The sequence below is a fragment of the Oncorhynchus tshawytscha genome, linkage group LG07 (assembly GCF_018296145.1).
Source record: "Oncorhynchus tshawytscha isolate Ot180627B linkage group LG07, Otsh_v2.0, whole genome shotgun sequence".
Taxonomy (NCBI): domain Eukaryota; kingdom Metazoa; phylum Chordata; class Actinopteri; order Salmoniformes; family Salmonidae; genus Oncorhynchus; species Oncorhynchus tshawytscha.
Window position 1 is genome coordinate 72014555 of NC_056435.1, and position 23047 is coordinate 72037601.

General features: G+C 42.7%; 1 protein-coding gene across 3 annotated transcripts in view; it reads left to right on the forward strand.

The window, feature by feature from the left end:
• Nucleotides 1-23047, forward strand: part of atg7 (ATG7 autophagy related 7 homolog (S. cerevisiae)) — a 113518-nt gene that overhangs the window by 24356 nt on the left and 66115 nt on the right. For 2 of the 3 annotated variants that reach the window (XM_042324897.1, XM_042324898.1), the window contains exons 12-15: nucleotides 7176-7334; nucleotides 17473-17667; nucleotides 20860-21096; nucleotides 22137-22252. In XM_042324897.1, coding sequence (XP_042180831.1) covers nucleotides 7176-7334; nucleotides 17473-17667; nucleotides 20860-21096; nucleotides 22137-22252 — 707 coding nt within the window. Of the gene's footprint in view, nucleotides 1-7175; nucleotides 7335-17472; nucleotides 17668-20859; nucleotides 21097-21419; nucleotides 21597-22136; nucleotides 22253-23047 lie in introns of those variants that run through there. The other variant, XM_042324899.1, reaches the window with a different exon arrangement.

A 23047-nucleotide genomic window follows, 5' to 3' on the forward strand; every position in this document is an offset into this window, starting at 1 on the left:
AGAGAGACTATATAACATGTAGAGAGAGACTATATAACATGTAGACTATATAACATGTAGAGAGAGACTATATAACATGTAGAGAGAGACTATATAACATGTAGAGAGAGACTATATAACATGCAGAGAGACTATATAACATGTAGAGAGAGACTATATAACATGTAGAGAGAGACTATATAACATGTAGACTATATAACATGTAGAGAGAGACTATATAACATGTAGAGACTATATAACATGTAGAGAGAGACTATATAACATGGAGAGAGACTATATAACATGTAGAGACTATATAACATGTAGAGAGAGACTATATAACATGTAGAGACTATATAACATGTAGAGAGAGACTATATAACATGTAGACTATATAACATGCAGAGAGAGACTATATAACATGCAGAGAGACTATATAACATGCAGGGAGAGACTATATAACATGTAGAGACTATATAACATGTAGAGAGAGACTATATAACATGTAGACTATATAACATGTAGAGAGAGACTATATAACATGTAGAGAGAGACTATATAACATGTAGAGAGACTATATAACATGTAGAGAGAGACTATATAACATGTAGAGAGATTATATAACATGTAGAGAGAGACTATATAACATGTAGACTATATAACATGTAGAGACTATATAACATGTAGAGAGAGACTATATAACATGTAGAGAGAGACTATATAACATGTAGAGAGAGACTATATAACATGTAGACTATATAACATGTAGAGACTATATAACATGTAGAGAGAGACTATATAACATGTAGAGACTATATAACATGTAGAGAGAGACTATATAACATGTAGAGAGAGACTATATAACATGTATAGACTATATAACATGTAGAGACTATATAACATGTAGAGAGAGACTATATAACATGTAGGGAGAGACTATATAACATGCAGAGAGAGACTATATAACATGCAGATAGAGACTATGTAACATGCAGAGAGAGACTATATAACATGTAGAGAGAGACTATATAACATGTAGACTATATAACATGCAGAGAGAGACTATATAACATGCAGAGAGACTATATAACATGCAGGGAGAGACTATATAACATGTAGAGACTATATAACATGCAGAGAGAGACTATATAACATGTAGAGAGAGACTATATAACATGTAGAGAGACTATATAACATGTAGAGAGACTATATAACATGTAGAGAGAGACTATATAACATGTAGAGATAGACTATATAACATGTAGACTATATAACATGTAGAGAGAGACTATATAACATGCAGACTATATAACATGCAGAGAAAGACTATATAACATGTAGACTATATAACATGTAGAGAGACTATAACATGTAGAGAGACTATAACATGTAGAGAGAGACTATATAACATGTAGACTATATAACATGCAGAGAAAGACTATATAACATGTAGACTATATAACATGTAGAGAGACTATAACATGTAGAGAGAGACTATATAACATGTAGACTATATAACATGTAGACTATATAACATGTAGACTATATAACATGTAGACTATATAACATGTAGAGAGAGACTATATAACATGTAGACTATATAACATGTAGACTATATAACATGTAGAGAGACTATAACATGTAGAGAGAGACTATATAACATGTAGACTATATAACATGTAGAGAGAGACTATATAACATGTAGAGACTATATAACATGTAGAGAGAGACTATAACATGTAGAGAGACTATATAACATGTAGACTATATAACATGTAGAGAGAGACTATATAACATGTAGAGAGAGACTATATAACATGTAGAGAGAGACTATATAACATGTAGACTATATAACATGTAGAGAGAGACTATATAACATGTAGAGAGAGACTATATAACATGTAGAGAGAGACTATAACATGTAGAGAGACTATATAACATGTAGAGAGAGACTATATAACATGTAGACTATATAACATGTAGAGAGAGACTATATAACGTAGAGAGACTATATAACATGTAGAGAGAGACTATAACATGTAGAGAGAGACTATAACATGTAGAGAGAGACTATATAACATGTAGAGAGACTATATAACATGTGTAGAGAGACTATATAACATGTAGAGAGAGACTATATAACATGTAGAGAGAGACTATATAACATGTAGACTATATAACATGTAGACTATATAACATGTAGAGAGAGACTACAACATGTAGAGAGAGACTATAACATGTAGAGAGAGACTATATAACATGTAGACTATATAACATGTAGAGAGAGACTATAACATGTAGAGAGAGACTATATAACATGTACAGAGAGACTATATAACCTGTAGACTATATAACATGTAGAGAGAGACTATATAACATGTAGAGAGAGACTATATAACATGTAGAGAGAGACTATATAACATGCAGAGAGAGACTATATAACATGTAGAGAGAGACTATATAACATGTAGAGAGACTATATAACATGTAGAGAGAGACTATATAACATGTAGACTATATAACATGTAGAGAGAGACTATATAACATGCAGAGAGAGACTATATAACATGTAGAGAGAGACTATATAACATGTAGACTATATAACATGTAGAGAGAGACTATATAACATGTAGACTATATAACATGTAGAGAGACTATAACATGTAGAGAGACTATAACATGTAGAGAGAGACTATATAACATGTAGACTATATAACATGCAGAGAAAGACTATATAACATGTAGACTATATAACATGTAGAGAGACTATAACATGTAGAGAGAGACTATATAACATGTAGACTATATAACATGTAGACTATATAACATGTAGAGAGAGACTATATAACATGTAGAGAGAGACTATATAACATGTAGAGACTATATAACATGTAGAGAGACTATAACATGTAGAGAGAGACTATATAACATGTAGAGACTATATAACATGTAGAGAGAGACTATATAACATGTAGAGAGAGACTATAAAACATGTAGACTATATAACATGTAGAGAGAGACTATAACATGTAGAGAGAGACTATATAACATGTAGAGAGAGACTATATAACATGTAGAGAGAGACTATATAACATGTAGACTATATAACATGTAGACTATATAACATGTAGAGAGATACTATATAACATGTAGACTATATAACATGTAGAGAGAGACTATATAACATGTAGAGAGAGACTATATAACATGTAGAGAGACTATATAACATGTAGAGAGAGACTATATAACATGTAGAGAGAGACTATATAACATGTAGACTATATAACATGTAGACTATATAACATGTAGAGAGAGACTACAACATGTAGAGAGAGACTATAACATGTAGAGAGAGACTATAACATGTAGAGAGAGACTATAACATGTAGAGAGAGACTATATAACATGTAGAGAGAGACTATATAACATGCAGAGAAAGACTATATAACATGTAGAGACTATATAACATGCAGAGAAAGACTATATAACATGTAGACTATATAACATGTAGACTATATAACATGTAGAGAGACTATAACATGTAGAGAGAGACTATATAACATGTAGACTATATAACATGTAGAGAGAGACTATATAACATGTACAGACTATATAACATGTAGAGAGAGACTATAACATGTAGACTATATAACATGTAGAGAGACTATAACATGTAGAGAGACTATAACATGTAGAGAGAGACTATATAACATGTAGACTATATAACATGCAGAGAAAGACTATATAACATGTAGACTATATAACATGTAGAGAGACTATAACATGTAGAGAGAGACTATATAACATGTAGACTATATAACATGTAGACTATATAACATGTAGACTATATAACATGTAGAGAGAGACTATATAACATGTAGAGAGAGACTATATAACATGTAGAGACTATATAACATGTAGAGAGACTATAACATGTAGAGAGAGACTATATAACATGTAGACTATATAGCATGTAGAGAGAGACTATATAACATGTAGAGAGAGACTATATAACATGTAGAGAGAGACTATATAACATGTAGAGAGAGACTATATAACATGTAGACTATATAACATGTAGAGACTATACAACATGTAGAGAGAGACTATACAACATGTAGAGAGAGACTATATAACATGTAGAGAGAGACTATAACATGTAGAGAGACTATATAACATGTGACTATATAACATGTAGAGAGACTATATAACATGTAGAGACTATATAACATGTAGAGAGAGACTATATAACATGTAGAGAGAGACTATATAACATGAGAGAGACTATATAACATGTAGAGAGAGACTATATAACATGTAGAGAGAGACTATATAACATGTAGAGAGAGACTATATAACATGTAGAGAGACTATATAACATGTAGACTATATAACATGTAGAGAGAGACTATATAACATGTAGAGAGACTATATAACATGTAGAGAGAGACTATATAACATGTAGACTATATAACATGTAGAGACTATATAACATGTAGAGAGACTATATAACATGTAGAGAGAGACTATAACATGTAGAGAGACTATATAACATGTAGAGAGAGACTATATAACCTGTAGACTATATAACATGTAGACTATATAACATGTAGACTATATAACATGTAGAGAGAGACTATATAACATGTAGAGAGAGACTATATAACATGTAGAGAGAGACTATATAACATGTAGAGAGACTATATAACATGTAGAGAGAGACTATATAACATGTAGACTATATAACATGTAGAGAGAGACTATATAGCATGTAGAGAGAGACTATATAGCATGTAGAGAGAGACTATATAACATGTAGAGAGAGACTATATAACATGTAGAGAGACTATATAACATGTAGACTATATAACATGTAGAGAGAGACTATATAACATGTAGAGACAGACTATATAACATGTAGACTATATAACATGTAGAGAGAGACTATATAACATGTAGAGACTATATAACATGTAGAGAGACTATATAACATGTAGAGACTATATAACATGTAGAGAGAGACTATATAACATGTAGACTATATAACATGTAGAGAGAGACTATATAACATGTAACATGAGAGAGACTATAACATGTAGAGAGAGACTATATAACATGTAGAGAGACTATATAACATGTAGAGAGAGACTATATAACATGTAGACTATATAACATGCAGAGAGAGACTATATAACATGTAGACTATATAACATGTAGAGAGACTAAATAACATGTAGAGAGAGACTATATAACATGTAGAGAGAGACTATATAACATGCAGAGAAAGACTATATAACATGTAGACTATATAACATGTAGAGAGAGACTATATAACATGCAGACTATATAACATGCAGAGAAAGACTATATAACATGTAGACTATATAACATGTAGAGAGACTATAACATGTAGAGAGACTATAACATGTAGAGAGAGACTATATAACATGTAGACTATATAACATGACTATATAACAGAGAAAGACTATATAACATGTAGACTATATAACATGTAGAGAGACTATAACATAACATGAGAGAGACTATATAACATGTAGACTATATAACATGTAGACTATATAACATGTAGACTATATAACATGTAGAGAGAGACTATATAACATGTAGAGAGAGACTATATAACATGTAGAGACTATATAACATGTAGAGAGACTATAACATGTAGAGAGACTATATAACATGTAGACTATATAACATGTAGACTATATAACATGTAGAGAGAGACTATATAACATGTAGAGAGAGACTATATAACAGAGACTATATAACATGTAGAGAGAGACTATATAACATGTAGAGACTATATAACATGTAGAGAGAGACTATATAACATGTAGAGAGAGACTATTAACATGTAGAGAGAGACTATATAACATGTAGAAACTATATAACATGTAGAGACTATATAACATGTAGAGAGAGACTATATAACATGTAGAGAGAGACTATATAACATGTAGAGAGAGACTATATAACATGTAGAGAGACTATATAACATGTAGAGAGAGACTATATAACATGTAGACTATATAACATGTAGACTATATAACATGTAGAGAGAGACTATATAACATGTAGAGAGAGACTATATAACATGTAGAGAGAGACTATATAACATGTAGAGAGAGACTATATAACATGTAGACTATATAACATGTAGAGACTATATAACATGTAGAGAGACTATATAACATGTAGAGAGAGACTATATAACATGTAGACTATATAACATGTAGACTATATAACATGTAGAGAGAGACTATATAACATGTAGAGAGAGACTATATAACATGTAGAGAGAGACTATATAACATGTAGAGAGAGACTATATAACATGTAGACTATATAACATGTAGACTATATAACATGTAGACTATATAACATGTAGAGAGAGACTATATAACATGTAGAGAGAGACTATATAACATGTAGAGAGAGACTATATAACATGTAGAGAGACTATATAACATGTAGAGAGAGACTATATAACATGTAGACTATATAACATGTAGAGAGAGACTATATAACATGTAGAGAGAGACTATATAACATGTAGAGAGAGACTATATAACATGTAGAGAGAGACTATATAACATGTAGAGAGACTATATAACATGTAGACTATATAACATGTAGAGAGAGACTATATAACATGTAGAGAGATTATATAACATGTAGAGAGAGACTATATAACATGTAGACTATATAACATGTAGAGACTATATAACATGTAGAGAGAGAGAAACTATATAACATGTAGAGAGAGACTATATAACATGTAGACCATATAACATGTAGACTATATAACATGTAGAGAGAGACTATATAACATGTAGAGAGAGACTATATAACATGTAGACTATATAACATGTAGAGAGAGACTATATAACATGTAGACTATATAACATGCAGAGAGAGACTATATAACATGTAGACTATATAACATGTAGAGAGAGACTAAATAACATGTAGAGAGAGACTATATAACATGTAGAGAGAGACTATATCTTGTTATTGTGTTCTACAGGGATGGGGAGTGATGTTATTGTGTTCTACAGGGATGGGGAGTGATGTTATCTTGTTGTTGTGTTCTACAGGGATGGGGAGAGATGTTATCTTGTTATTGTGTTCTACAGGGATGGGGAGAGATGTTATCTTGTTATTGTGTTCTACAGGGATGGGGAGTGAGACACATCACATTTGTGGACAACTCTAAGATCTCTTACTCCAACCCAGTCAGACAACCGCTGTATGAGTTTGAAGACTGTCTCGGAGGTGGCAAGTCCAAGGCCCTCGCTGCCGTCGACAGACTGGGCAAGATCTTCCCTGGAGTGGTGAGTTCCTGACCTATGACCTCTAACCCGAACCCCTGACCTCTAAACCCATCTCTAACCCTCTATCTCAATAACACCACTTACCCTAACCCTGTCATGGTGAGGCGTTTTCACCACAGTCAGCACACAGTTTCAGTCTTTATGCTCTTGGTCCACAGACAGCACACAGTTTCAGTCTTTATGCTCGGGTTCCAGTCAGCACACAGTTTGTGTTTATGCTCGGGGTCCACAGTCAGCTTCGGGGCTTTGTGTGAGCAAGCCTCATAAACAAATCAGTTGCACTGCAGACAGGTGTGTGGGGCCTTGTTTCCTGTACACCTGCCCACTTGACATTGTCTCGTTTTTCCCCGAGTGGGGAAGAGGGAGATCAGGACGCACGGCTGCCTCCTCGGCTGCCTCCTTGTGCCTCCTCGGCTGCCTCCTCGGCTGCCTCCTTGTGCCTCCTTGTGGCTCCTCGGCTGCCTCCTTGGCTGCCTCCTTGTGCCTCCTCGGCTGCCTCCTTGTGCCTCCTCGGCTGCCTCCTTGTGCCTCCTCGGCTGCCTCCTTGTGCCTCCTCGGCTGCCTCCTTGTGCCTCCTCGGCTGCCTCCTTGTGGCTCCTCGGCTCCCTCCTCGGCTGCCTCCTCGGCTGCCTCCTTGTGTCTCCTCGGCTGCCTCCTCGGCGGCCTCCTTGTGGCTCCTCGGTGGCCTCCTTGTGGCTCCTCGGCGGCTGTAGCTTCTTTCTTGGCGTTCATGTGGTTCTCACGCCAAATTCCTGCTGACTGTCTTGTACAACACGTGCCCGTCGATAGCAGCCATGTCGATGCACGTTGTAGAACACAGTAACAGGCCAACTGTGAGTACCTCCGAGGGGGAGATTTTATGTGCAATTTCCAGCCGTTCGTCACAAAATAATTAGACCGCCCACAATTCTTCATCATCGTTACACTGTGGCTCTAAATTCAATCACCCTGCTCATTTCAGATCATTCAAATTCAATTATCATATGATATCTGTTTTCTATTGCTCATTGCTCATTCACTCATTCATCCAGTGAGAGAGACTGGGTACCATCGCTCCTTCGGCACGTGTCTATTTGATGTTTATTTAACCTTTTTATTTAACCAGGCAAGTCGGTTAAGAACCATTTCTTATATACAATGACGGCCTACCGGGGAACAGTGGGTTTAACTGCCTTGTTCAGGGGCAGAAAGACAGATGTTTACCTTGTCAGCTCGGGGATTTGATCTAGCAACCTTTCGGGTTACTGGCCCAACGCTCTGACCACTAGGCTACCTGCTGGTTACTGGCCCATCGCTCTGACCACTAGGCTACCTGCTGGTTACTGGCCCAACGCTCTGACCACTAGGCTACCTGCTGGTTACTGGTCCAACGCTCTAACCACTAGGCTACCTGCTGGTTACTGGCCCAACGCTCTGACCACTAGGCTACCTGCTGGTTACTGGCCCAACGCTCTGACCACTAGGCTACCTGCTGGTTACTGGTCCAACGCTCTAACCACTAGGCTACCTGCTGGTTACTGGCCCAACGCTCTGACCACTAGGCTACCTGCTGGTTACTGGCCCAACTCTCTAACCACTAGGCTACCTGCTGGTTACTGGCCCAACGCTCTGACCACTAGGCTACCTGCTGGTTACTGGCCCAACTCTCTAACCACTAGGCTACCTGCTGGTTACTGGCCCAACTCTCTAACCACTAGGCTACCTGCTGGTTACTGGTCCAACTCTCTAACCACTAGGCTACCTGCTGGTTACTGGCCCAACTCTCTGACCACTAGGCTACCTGCTGGTTACTGGCCCAACTCTCTAACCACTAGGCTACCTGCTGGTTACTGGTCCAACGCTCTGACCACTAGGCTACCTGCTGGTTACTGGCCCATCGCTCTAACCACTAGGCTACCTGCTGGTTACTGGCCCATCGCTCTGACCACTAGGCTACCTGCTGGTTACTGGCCCAACTCTCTAACCACTAGGCTACCTGCTGGTTACTGGCCCAACTCTCTAACCACTAGGCTACCTGCTGGTTACTGGCCCATCGCTCTGACCACTAGGCTACCTGCTGGTTACTGGCCCATCGCTCTGACCACTAGGCTACCTGCTGGTTACTGGCCCAACTCTCTAACCACTAGGCTACCTGCTGGTTACTGGCCCAACTCTCTAACCACTAGGCTACCTGCTGGTTACTGGCCCAACTCTCTAACCACTAGGCTACCTGCTGGTTACTGGCCCAACTCTCTAACCACTAGGCTACCTGCTGGTTACTGGCCCAACGCTCTGACCACTAGGCTACCTGCTGGTTACTGGCCCAACTCTCTAACCACTAGGCTACCTGCTGGTTACTGGCCCAACTCTCTAACCACTAGGCTACCTGCTGGTTACTGGCCCAACTCTCTGACCACTAGGCTACCTGCTGGTTACTAGTCCAACGCTCTGACCACTAGGCTACCTGCTGGTTACTAGTCCAACGCTCTGACCACTAGGCTACCTGCTGGTTACTAGTCCAACGCTCTGACCACTAGGCTACCTGCTGGTTACTGGCCCAACTCTCTAACCACTAGGCTACCTGCTGGTTACTGGCCCAACGCTCTGACCACTAGGCTACCTGGTGGTTACTGGTCCAACGCTCTGACCACTAGGCTACCTGCTGGTTACTGGCCCATCGCTCTAACCACTAGGCTACCTGCTGGTTACTGGCCCAACTCTCTAACCACTAGGCTACCTGCTGGTTACTGGCCCAACTCTCTAACCACTAGGCTACCTGCTGGTTACTGGCCCAACTCTCTAACCACTAGGCTACCTGCCTCCTCTACGCTCTAACCACTAGGCTACCTGCCTCCTCTACGCTCAACCACTAGGCTACCTGCCTCCTCTACGCTCTAACCACTAGGCTACCTGCCTCCTCTACGCTCTAACCACTAGGCTACCTGCCGCCTCTACACTCTAACCACTAGGCTACCTGCCGCCTCTACACTCTAACCACTAGGCTACCTGCTGGTTACTGGTCCAACGCTCTGACCACTAGGCTACCTGCTGGTTACTGGCCCAACTCTCTAACCACTAGGCTACCTGCTGGTTACTGGCCCATCGCTCTGACCACTAGGCTACCTGCTGGTTACTGGCCCAACTCTCTAACCACTAGGCTACCTGCTGGTTACTGGCCCAACTCTCTAACCACTAGGCTACCTGCTGGTTACTGGCCCATCGCTCTGACCACTAGGCTACCTGCTGGTTACTGGCCCATCGCTCTGACCACTAGGCTACCTGCTGGTTACTGGCCCAACTCTCTAACCACTAGGCTACCTGCTGGTTACTGGCCCAACTCTCTAACCACTAGGCTACCTGCTGGTTACTGGCCCAACTCTCTAACCACTAGGCTACCTGCTGGTTACTGGCCCAACTCTCTAACCACTAGGCTACCTGCTGGTTACTGGCCCAACGCTCTGACCACTAGGCTACCTGCTGGTTACTGGCCCAACTCTCTAACCACTAGGCTACCTGCTGGTTACTGGCCCAACTCTCTAACCACTAGGCTACCTGCTGGTTACTGGCCCAACTCTCTGACCACTAGGCTACCTGCTGGTTACTAGTCCAACGCTCTGACCACTAGGCTACCTGCTGGTTACTAGTCCAACGCTCTGACCACTAGGCTACCTGCTGGTTACTAGTCCAACGCTCTGACCACTAGGCTACCTGCTGGTTACTGGCCCAACTCTCTAACCACTAGGCTACCTGCTGGTTACTGGCCCAACGCTCTGACCACTAGGCTACCTGGTGGTTACTGGTCCAACGCTCTGACCACTAGGCTACCTGCTGGTTACTGGCCCATCGCTCTAACCACTAGGCTACCTGCTGGTTACTGGCCCAACTCTCTAACCACTAGGCTACCTGCTGGTTACTGGCCCAACTCTCTAACCACTAGGCTACCTGCTGGATACTGGCCCAACGCTCTAACCACTAGGCTACCTGCCTCCTCTACGCTCTAACCACTAGGCTACCTGCCTCCTCTACGCTCTAACCACTAGGCTACCTGCCTCCTCTACGCTCTAACCACTAGGCTACCTGCCGCCTCTACACTCTAACCACTAGGCTACCTGCCGCCTCTACACTCTAACCACTAGGCTACCTGCTGGTTACTGGTCCAACGCTCTAACCACTAGGCTACCTGCTGGTTACTGGTCCAACGCTCTGACCACTAGGCTACCTGCTGGTTACTGGTCCAACGCTCTGACCACTAGGCTACCTGCCATCTTGACTCCTTAAGTTGCTGATAGAAACAGGATCTACATACTTTTTTGTTTGTTTTGTGTTTTTAAAATTCGGATTGATCAATGTAAAAATGTAAAACTGTAAATATTCTGGAAAAGTCATTGAAGGAGGCTTTTTTTTGGCAGATAGTAAATAAATACAAGACTCAAAACGTCAGTGACCATTGGCCTATGGAGCTTCTTGGGTCAACTGGTTCAATGGGATGACGACAAACTACACATTTAGTTTTTTTTATACTGAACAAAAATACGAGAGCAACATGCAGCAATTTCAACGATTTACTGAGTTACAGCTCACGTAAGGAAATCAGATCATTAAAATATATCTAATCTATGGATTTCCCATGACTGGGAATAGATACCTTTTTTAATTATCTGATTTAAATCAAATAAACCTTAAAACCATTTTTTTTTTTTTTTAATGGTAGAGGTGTGGATCAGAAACCAGTCCGTATCTGGTGTGACCACCATTTGTCTCATGCAGCGAGACACATCTCCTTCACATAGAGTTGATCAGGCTGTTGATTGTGGCCTGTGGAATGTTGTCCTACTCTTATTCAATGGCTCTGCAAAGTCAAATCAAATTTTATTAGTCACATGCGCCGAATACAACAGGTGTAGTAGACCTTACAGTGACGTGCTTACTTACAAGCCCTTAACCAACAATGCAGTTTCAAAAAACCTGGATAAGAATAAGAGATAAAAGTAACAAGTAATTAAAGAGCAGCAGTAAAAAATAACAATATATACAGGGGGTGTCGGTACAGACTCAATGGCAGTGGTGTTGAGAGGGGAGCAGTGTTAAAGGGGGGGCACTGTAAGTAGTCTAGGTAGCCATTTGATTAGCTGTTCAGGAGTCTTATGGCTTGGGGGTAGAAGCTGTTTAGAAGCCTCTTGGACCTAGACTTGGAGCTCTGGTACCGCTTGCCGTGTGGTAGCAGAGAGAACAGTCTATGACTGGGGTGGTTGGAGTCTTTGTCAATTGGTAGGGCCTTCCTCTGACACCGCCTGGTATAGAGGTCCTGGATGGCAGGAAGCTTGGCCCCAGTGATGTACTGGGCCGTAAGCACTTCGCTCTGTAGTGCCTTGTGGCCTGAGGCCGAGCAGTTGCCGTACCAGGCAGTGATGCAACCAGTCAGGATGCTCTCGATGTTGCAGCTGTAGAACCTTTTGAGGATCTCAGGACCCATGCCAAATCTTTTCAGTCTCCTGAGGGGGGGGGAATAAGTTTTGTCCACTCCTCACAACTGGGGGCAGCAGGATACATAATGTCCAAAGGGGTAGTTAAGACATGAAGTGTTGTTGCTAGGTAACATGCTGAGATTCATGGGGAGTGAGCTGCCAAGGGAACCGATTGGCTAAAAATGAAATGATAACAAATCCTTTACTCAGTGAGGTCACTCCCATATAATTCTATGGTCACTCCCACTAAGGCCAGTTTAGAATGGTTGATGTCCCAGGTTTATATGCGCTGTGTGCAATTTCTTCTGGCCAGACCAGAAACGCAGGCAGACGGTGATCCCAACGTCATCAATTATACACACACACACACACACACACAGATGATTCCATCATGACCAGAACACAAACAAGCCACCAGTCCCCCAGTCTCTCCCAGCCCTCTCTCATCACCACTGACCATGGGCAGAGCACACACACACACACACACATACACACACACACACACACACACACACATCAGATGAGGATGTGACTGGTGATTAGGACACCATCATTAGAATATTACAACACCCACTCAGATGGAATCTGCTTTGTGTTAAAGGATCCTACAGATGGAATCTGCTTTGTGTTAATGGATCCTACAGATGGAATCTGCTTTGTGTTAAAGGATCCTACAGATGGAATCTGCTTTGTGTTAATGGATCCTACAGATGGAATCTGCTTTGTGTTAAAGGATCCTACAGATGGACTCTGCTTTGTGTTAACTTCTAAAAGTCTAAGCCCTTGGGGGGGGGGGGGACCTTTTGGTATCCCACTTTTTGTTTTATTTTAATTTGGCCTTTACTGCTATAGCACGTGGAAACGCAATGAATAACACATTCATAAATGGCACAAAAAGACAGTAACAAAATAACTAAGGTTTTGAAGTGGCGGTCCTATATACGACTGACCCCCCCGTTTGGTCCACAGGTCCTATATACAGGTCCTATATACGACTGACGTTTGAGGTCCTATATACGACCCCCCCGTTTGGTCCACAGGTCCTATATACGACTGACCCCCCGTTTGGTCCACAGGTCCTATACCCCCGTTTGGTCCACAGGTCCTATATACACGACTGACCCCCCGTTTGGTCCACAGGTCCTATATACAGGTCCTATATACGACTGACCCCCCGTTTGGTCCACAGGCTGTTTTTCGACCAAAATGTTTTTTTTTTATATATATATATATAATATAATATAATAAATAAATAAAATCCATTGTGGAGGCCTGTCTCCGTGGACTAATCCATTGTAGAGGTCTGTCTGAGTGGACTAATCCATTGTAGAGTCCTGTCAGAGTGGACTAATCCACTATAGAGGCCTGTGAGTGGACTAATCCATTGTGTAGGTCTGTCTCAGTGGACTAATCCATTATAGAGGCCTGTCAGTGGACTAATCCATTGTAGAGGATCCATTGTGGAGGCCCGTCTCAGTGGACTAATCCATTATAGAGGCCTGTCAGTGGACTAATCCATTGTAGAGGCCTGTCTCCGTGGACTAATCCATTATAGAGGTCTGTCTCAGTGGACTAATCCATTGTGGAGGCCTGTCTCAGTGGACTAATCCATTATAGATGTCTGTCTCTGTGGACTAATCCATTAGGGAGACCTGTCTCAGTGGACTAATCCATTGTGGACTAATCCATTGTGGAGTTTACGGGGGTGGTACACCAGTATCACCAGTAGTACATTTACCATTAATTCCCAACATTTCTAATCTTTGTTTGTTTTGTTACGGTCATTTCCGTTAATAGCCTTCAATATATTATTATTACAGTCTTAACGTTGTCGTTGTAGGAGTGGACATGTTGTTTGCAGAGCCTAGGCTAATCTTGCGAGGGGAAAAAAGGTTTTAATATCGTTTACGAGTTGTAAATGTATTCATTGTCTTTTCTTTGGAGCGCTCCTGTCAATCTTGAGTAAGGACACTTACGTATTTACGGATAGAATAAGGTCTAGGATACCTGGCCTGCGCACAAATGTAGTCCACTAAATGTAGTCCACTAAATGTAGTCCTGTAAATGCAGCCCTGTAAATGTAGCCCTGTAAATGCAGCCCTGTAAATGTAGTCCTGTAAATGTAGTCCTGTAAATGGAGTCCTGTAAATGTAGTCCTGTAAATGGAGTCCTGTAAATGGAGCCCTGTAAATGGAGCCCTGTAAATGTAGTCCTGTAAATGGAGTCCTGTAAATGGAGTCCTGTAAATGGAGTCCTGTAAATGGAGCCCTGTAAATGTAGCCCTGTAAATGTAGTCCTGTAAAAGTCCTGTAAATGGAGTCCTGTAAATGGAGCCCTGTAAATGGAGCCCTGTAAATGGAGCCCTGTAAATAAATGGAGCCCTGTAAATGTAGTCCTGTAAATGGAGCCCTGTAAATGGAGTCCTGTAAATGTAGCCCTGTAAATGTAGCCCTGTAAATGTAGCCCTGTAAATGGAGCCCTGTAAAATGTAAAGCCCTGTAAATGTAGTCCTGTAAATGGAGCCCTGTAAATGGAGTAGCCCTGTAAATGTAAATAGTCCTGTAAAAGCCCTGTAAATGGAGCCCTGTAAATGGAGTCCTGTAAAATGTAGCCCTGTAAATGTGGAGCCCTGTAAATGGAGCCCTGTAAATGTAGCCCTGTAAATGTAGTCCTGTAAATGGAGTCCTGTAAATGGAGCCCTGTAAATGTAGCCCTGTAAATGCAGTCCTGTAAATGGAGTCCTGTAAATGTAGCCCTGTAAATGTAGCCCTGTAAATGTAGCCCTGTAAATGGAGTCCTGTAAATGTAGCCCTGTAAATGTAGCCCTGTAAATGTAGCCCTGTAAATGTTCCCATTGGGGAGCTGATACCGTTTATGATCGTCTTAACTCACCACCACTGTGAAGCTTCTCAGTCATGTTTTTCTTCGCCTCAAACAGAAAGTTAACAAAGTCTTGTTTTTACATCCATTGAGAATGACAAGACTTCCTCAATGAAGCCTATTTGAAAAAATCTTTCCAGCTTTCTCCCTTTTCGATAACCACTCAGCATTAAAAGGGAAATAGCCTACAGCAGTTTCTGTCTCTCCGGAACTCACTGGTGGGGAAACTCGAGGGCCCAAAATATTTGATACAATGTTGCTTGTTTGCTGGCATGTTCGGGCTTGACCAAGTTAATAGTTGATACAATGTTTCTAGTTCCTTGCAGACAGGCCATGCGTAGCCAATGTGATTTATAGGATATTTATTTTTATCAGGATATTTTCTCCCTGCATGCGGCAATGTTTTTATTTGTTGGCTTTATGTAGGCTATTTGTACATATTGGCAATAGAAGTTACTTCTACATTTGTATATTTTGTATTATTGGTCGACCAAGATTTGTTTATTTTTTTGTCTACGACACCCCTAGTTCTATATCTAGGAGACATAAGAAAGCTCAGGAAATATTTGTTTTTTTTGGACACATATTTAATCCCATATTTTTGTCCTTGTTTTGAGTCCTGCGACACTTGTGGGGGGGTGCAATCTGGCCTGTTCATCACACGTTGATCAGGTTGACTTTTTACCTGTGGTCATCGTACAGCTCCTGCAGGTGTGATGAAGTCATGGAAAGTTGAGCTGGTTGTGATACCATTGGGATCGCTCTCATTTTCGATTCCGTGGTTGTGTTTAAAGTGATGCTCCAGAGCTTTTGTATAATTTCAGCCAGTAGTTTTGACAGTAATACGAACGAGACAAAACAGGTCCCTGAAAATTGTGCACCAACGTGTACCACAATATGTTACGTCAAATATATATATATTTATAACTAACCCGAGAGAGACCAGAACCTGTCGTTTTCAATGGGAACGAATGAATCCTTGTGGGCAGAACAAGCAAGGAGGTGGGAAGAGCCGAGCATGAGCTAGCGAGATCTTATTGGTGCGTTCTAGCATTTATTTGCATATTTCTGTTAGGGAACGCCTACTCAAACGCCTACTCCTTAACAACACATTTAAAAAAAAAAAAAACTTTGGCAAAGGGTAATGTCTACAAAACTTAGTCCACTCCGTTTGTAAGACTCTAGTTTTGGGGACAAAATAAAACTGCATTGAGATCCAAAATTCCATCGATGAGAAAATAAGCAGATTATGGCCGACATTCTATCTCGCTCCATCTTCTCCCACTGCCTGCCACTGGGCTTCCCTCTCACCACCATATTTGGTTGTGAGTGGAAATGCCCAACTGGATTTCTTCACATTTATACACATCTTGGAAAAACATTTGGATCTTTGCTCATATTTGATGTATTTTAGCAATTCGTATGATACGTAACAAGTTGGTGAGTGCTTAAGATCCCGGACCGCATCTTTAACAAAATGGGTATTATATCCTATGGTAACCTATTAGCCTAGTGGTTAGAGCGTTGGACTAATAACCGGAAGGTTGCGAGTTCATATCCCCGAGCCGACAAGGTATAAATCTGTCGTTCTGCCCCTGAACAGGCAGTTAACCAACTGTTCCCCCGGTAGGCCGTCATTGAAAATAAGAATTTGTTCTTAACTGACTTGCCTAGTTAAATAAAGGTAAAAAATTATAAAATGATGTCTGTGTGCGTGGAAGGTCATACCATGAGCATCTCTATGCCAGTCAACCTGTGTGATCTCTTTGTGTTATACCTATTGGCTAAACCTGATGATATTGTCCCTTTTATAGAATGCAGAGGGACACGTGATGAGCATCCCTATGCCAGGCCACCCGGTCAACTTCTCTGAGGCGACCATGTCTCAGGCCCGGCAGGACGTTGAACACCTGGAGAAACTGATCTCAGAGCACGATGTCGTCTTCCTGTTGATGGACACCAGGGAGAGTCGATGGCTGCCGACTGTTATAGCTGCCAGCAATAGGAAGGTAAGGGGGAGAGAGAGGGTACATGCATCAGGTCTCTACTTCGCCGGTAGAGAGAGGGTACATGCATCAGGTCTCTACTTCGCCGGTAGAGAGAGGGTACATGCATCAGGTCTCTACTTCGCTGGTAGAGAGAGGGTACATGCATCAGGTCTCTACTTCGCTGGTAGAGAGAGGGTACATGCATCAGGTCTCTACTTCGCCGGTAGAGAGAGGGTACATGCATCAGGTCTCTACTCGCCGGTAGAGAGAGGGTACATGCATCAGGTCTCTACTTCGCCGGTAGAGAGAGGGTACATGCATCAGGTCTCTACTTCGCCGGTAGAGAGAGGGTACATGCATCAGGTCTCTACTTCGCCGGTAGAGAGAGGGTACATGCATCAGGTCTCTACTTCGCTGGTAGAGAGAGGGTACATGCATCAGGTCTCTACTTCGCCGGTAGAGAGAGGGTACATGCATCAGGTCTCTACTTCGCTGGTAGAGAGAGGGTGGTAATCAGGCGACACGTCCCAAAAGAAATCCTATATATGGAACTACAAGCCTTAGGGGCCCTGGTCACAAGTAGTGCATTTTATAGGGGAAAAGAGTTCCGTTTTGAACTCAGCGGGGGCGTCCAGCAGGGGTCGTCCAGCAGGGGTCGTCCAGCAGGGGTCGTCCAGCAGGGGTCGTCCAGCAGGGGTCGTCCAGCAGGGGTCGTCCAGCAGGGGTCCTCTAGCAGGGGTCCTCTAGCAGGGGTCCTCTAGCAGGGGTCGTCTAGCAGGGGTCGTCTAGCAGGGGTCGTCTAGCAGGGGTCGTCTAGCAGGGGTCGTCAGCAGGGGTCGTCCAGCAGGGGTCGTCTAGCAGGGGTCGTCCAGCAGGGGTCGTCCAGCAGGGGTCGTCTAGCAGGGGTCGTCCAGCAGGGGTCGTCCAGCAGGGGTCGTCCAGCAGGGGTCGTCCAGCAGGGGTCGTCCAGCCTGGGGTTGTCCAGTGTGTGGCTCTACTGAAAAAATGGTTCAAAAGAAATGCTTTCCAAACTGCACCCTCATCCCTGTAGTGCACTGCTTTCTACCAAGTCCCATAGGGAATAGGGTGCAGTTTGGGATGCACCCAGAGCATGTTCAGGTCTAATCAGATGGAATGGACTCTTCATAAGAACTGCGATGGTCTTTATTATGAAATCAACACAATCTGTTCAGGGGCCATCTTAGCCTGGAGAACACTGTGGATGTGTCTCAAATGGTACCCTGTTACCTATGGGCTCTGGTCTAAAGTAGTGCACAATATAGGGCTCTGGTCTAAAGTAGTGCACTATAGGGCTCTGGTCTAAAGTAGTGCACTATATAGGGAATAGGGCCCTGGTCTAAAGTAGTGTACTATATAGGGCTCTGGTCTAAAGTAGTGCACTATATAGGGAATAGGGCTCTGGTCTAAAGTAGTACACTATATATAGGGCTCTGGTCTAAAGTAGTACACTATATATAAGGCTCTGGTCTAAAGTAGTACACTATATATAGGGCTCTGTTCTAAAGTAGTACACTATATATAGGGCCCTGGTCTAAAGTAGTGCACTGTATAGGGCCCTGGTCTAAAGTAGTGCACTATATAGGGCTCTGGTCTAAAGTAGTGCACTATATAGGGCTCTGGTCTAAAGTAGTGCACAATATAGGGCTCTGGTCTAAAGTAGTGCACTATATAGGGCTCTGGTCTAAAGTAGTGCACTATATAGGGAATAGGGCCCTGGTCTAAAGTAGTGCGCTATAGGGAATAGGGCTCTGGTCTAAAGTAGTGCGCTATATAGGGCTCTGGTCTAAAGTAGTGCACTATATAGGGCTCTGGTCTAAAGTAGTGCACTATATAGGGCCCTGGTCTAAAGTAGGCCCTGGTCTAAAGTAGTGCGCTATATAAAGTAGTGAATAGGGCTCTGGTCTAAAGTAGTGCGCTATATAGGGCTCTGGTCTAAAGTAGTGCACTAGGGCTCTGGTCTAAAGTAGTGGCTATAATAGGGCTCTGGTCTAAAGTAGTGCACTATATAGGGCTCTGGTCTAAAGTAGAATAGGGAATAGGGCCCTGGTCTAAAGTAGTGCACTATATAGGAATAGGGCCCTGGTCTAAAGGGATATAGGGCCTGGTCTAAAGTAGTGCACTAAAGTAGGGCCCTGGTCTAAAGTACTATATAGGGCCCTGGTCTAAAGTAGTGCACTATAGGGCTCTGGTCTAAAGTAGGCACTATATGGGAATAGGGCTCTGGTCTAAAGTAGTGGCTATATAGGGCTCTGGTCTAAAGTAGTGCACTATATAGGGCTCTGGTCTAAAGTAGTGCGCTATATAGGGCTCTGGTCTAAAGTCTAAAGTAGTGCACTATATAGGGCTCTGGGCTCTGGTCTAAAGTAGTGGGCCCTATATAGGGCTCTGGTCTAAAGTAGTGCACTATATAGCCCTGGCTCTGGCTCTAAAGTAGTGCACTATATAGGGAATAGGCTGCTAGGGCTCTGGTCTAAAGTAGTGCACTATATAGGGCTCTGGTCTAAAGTAGTGCGCTATATAGGGCTCTGGTCTAAAGTAGTGCACTATAAGGGCTCTGGTCTAAAGTAGTGCTATATAGGGAATAGGGCCCTGGTCTAAAGTAGTGCGCTATATAGGGAATAGGGCTCTGGTCTAAAGTAGTGCGCTATATAGGGCTCTGGTCTAAAGTAGTGCACTATATAGGGAATAGGGCTCTGGTCTAAAGTAGTGCACTATATAGGGAATAGGGCCCTGGTCTAAAGTAGTGCACTATATAGGGCTGGTCCTAGGTCTAAAGTAGTGCACTATATAGGGCTCTGGTCTAAAGTAGTGCACTATATAGGGCTCTGGTCTAAAGTAGTGCACTATATAGGGAATAGGGCTCTGGTCTAAAGTAGCTATATAGGGCTCTGGTCTAAAGTAGGCTATATAGGGCTCTGGCTCTGGTCTGGTCTAAAAAGGGCTCTGGTCTAAAGTGTGCTATATAGGGCTCTGGTCTAAAGTAGTGCACTATATAGGGCTCTGGTCTAAAGTAGTACACTATATAGGGAATAGGGCCCTGGTCTAAAGTAGTGCACTATATAGTGTTTAGCTTGGGGGAGAGGTCATTTAATGTTATATTTATCTTCCCATCTCTTTCTCCCTCCTTCTCGCTCCCTCTCCCCCCTCTCTCTTTCTTTCTCTCCATCCCTCCCTCCCTCCCTCTCTCTCCAGTTGGTAGTGAATTCTGCCCTGGGCTTTGACACCTTCGTGGTGATGAGACACGGTCTGAAGAAACCTAAACCCTGTGGACCAGGAGACTCCTCCGACCCTTCCTCTTCCTCCTCCGCCTCATCCTCTTCCTCCACGCCGGCCGAGCCCGCCCAGCTCCCAGCAGCCTCTCTGTTCTCCAACATCCCCGGACACCGCCTCGGATGCTACTTCTGTAACGACGTTGTCGCCCCCGGAGACGTAAGACGCCATGTTGTTGTTGTTGTTGCCCACGGAGATGTGAGAGAGCCTTTCACATTCAAACTCAAAAAAGCTATCATTGTGTATCAAATGAAAAATGATCTTTGTTAACACAGTAACACGAGACAAAAAAAGGTTCAACTGGACATCTTGTTGTTGTTGTTTGTATCACCAGAGGCCAGACCCTGGACTTGTTGTTGTTGTTGTTGTTTGTATCAGTCCACCAGAGGCCAGACCCTGGACTTGTTGTTGTTGTTGTTGTTTGTATCAGTCCACCAGAGGCCGGACCCTGGACCTGTTGTTGTTGTTGTTGTTTGTATCAGTCCACCAGAGACCGGACCCTGGACCTGTTGTTGTTGTTGTTGTTGTTGTTGTTTGTATCAGTCCACCAGAGACCGGACCCTGGACCTGTTGTTGTTGTTGTTGTTGTTTGTATCAGTCCACCAGAGACCAGACCCTGGACCTGTTGTTGTTGTTGTTGTTGATGTTGTTATTGTTGTTTGTATCAGTCCACCAGAGACCAGACCCTGGACCTGTTGTTGATGTTGTTGTTGTTTGTATCAGTCCACCAGAGACCGGACCCTGGACCTGTTGTTGATGTTGTTGTTGTTTGTATCAGTCCACCAGAGACCAGACCCTGGACCTCGTTGTTGTTGTTTGTATCAGTCCACCAGAGACCAGACCCTGGACCTGTTGTTGATGTTGTTGTTGTTTGTATCAGTCCACCAGAGACCAGACCCTGGACCTGTTGTTGATGTTGTTGTTGTTTGTATCAGTCCACCAGAGACCGGACCCTGGACCTGTTGTTGTTGATGTTGTTGTTGTTTGTATCAGTCCACCAGAGACCGGACCCTGGACCTCTTGTTGTTGTTGTTGTTTGTATCAGTCCACCAGAGACCAGACCCTGGACCTCTTGTTGTTTGTATCAGTCCACCAGAGACCAGACCCTGGACCTCGTTGTTGTTGTTTGTAACAGTCCACCAGAGACCGGACCCTGGACCTGTTGTTGATGTTGTTGTTGTTGTTGTTGTTTGTATCAGTCCACCAGAGACCGGACCCTGGACCAGCAGTGTACAGTGAGTCGTCCAGGCCTGGCCATGATAGCAGGAGCCCTGGCTGTGGAACTCATGGTGTCCATACTACAGCATACTGAAGGGTATGGACTATAGATATACATATATTTACACAGATATGTGATTTTGACTGTCATGTTTATATTGAATGTCTTCCAAGCTAGTTGATTGGTCTGGTGAATAATTTGAACGTTTCAATAAGTAATGTTAGTGATGGTGTTGTGAAAGACGTCTTCATTAGGGGTCATTTCCAGGGGTTGGGGTCATTTCCAGGGTTTGGGGTCATTTCCAGGGTTTGGGGTCATTTCCAGGGTTTGGGGTCATTTCCAGGGTTTTGGGCCATTTCCAGGGGTTTGGGGTCATTTCATTTCTAGGGGTTGGGGTCTTTTCCAGGGGTTGGGGTCTTTTCCAGGGGTTTGGGGTCTTTTCCAGGGGTTTAGGGTCATTTCCAGGGGTTTGGGGTCATTTCCAGGGGTTTGGGGCATTTCCAGGGGTTTGGGTCATTTCCAGGGGTTTGGGGGGCATTTCCAGGGGTCTGTTCCTGTGTTACTGTAGTCTGTTCCTGTGTTACTGTAGTCTGTCCCAGTGTTACTGTAGTCTGTCCCAGTGTTAATGTAGTCTGTTCCAACCTGGATAGTTACAGGACTCAGTGTTACTGTAGTCTGTCCAGGTGTTACTGTAGTCTGTCTCAGTGTTACTGTAGTCTGTGTCCCAGTGTTACTGTAGTCTGTGTCCCAGTGTTACTGTAGTCTGTGTCACAGTGTTACTGTAGTCTGTTCCAACCTGGATAGTTACAGGACTCAGTGTTACTGTAATCTGTTCCAGTGTTACTGTAATCTGTCCCAGTGTTACTGTAGTCTGTTCCAGTGTTACTGTAG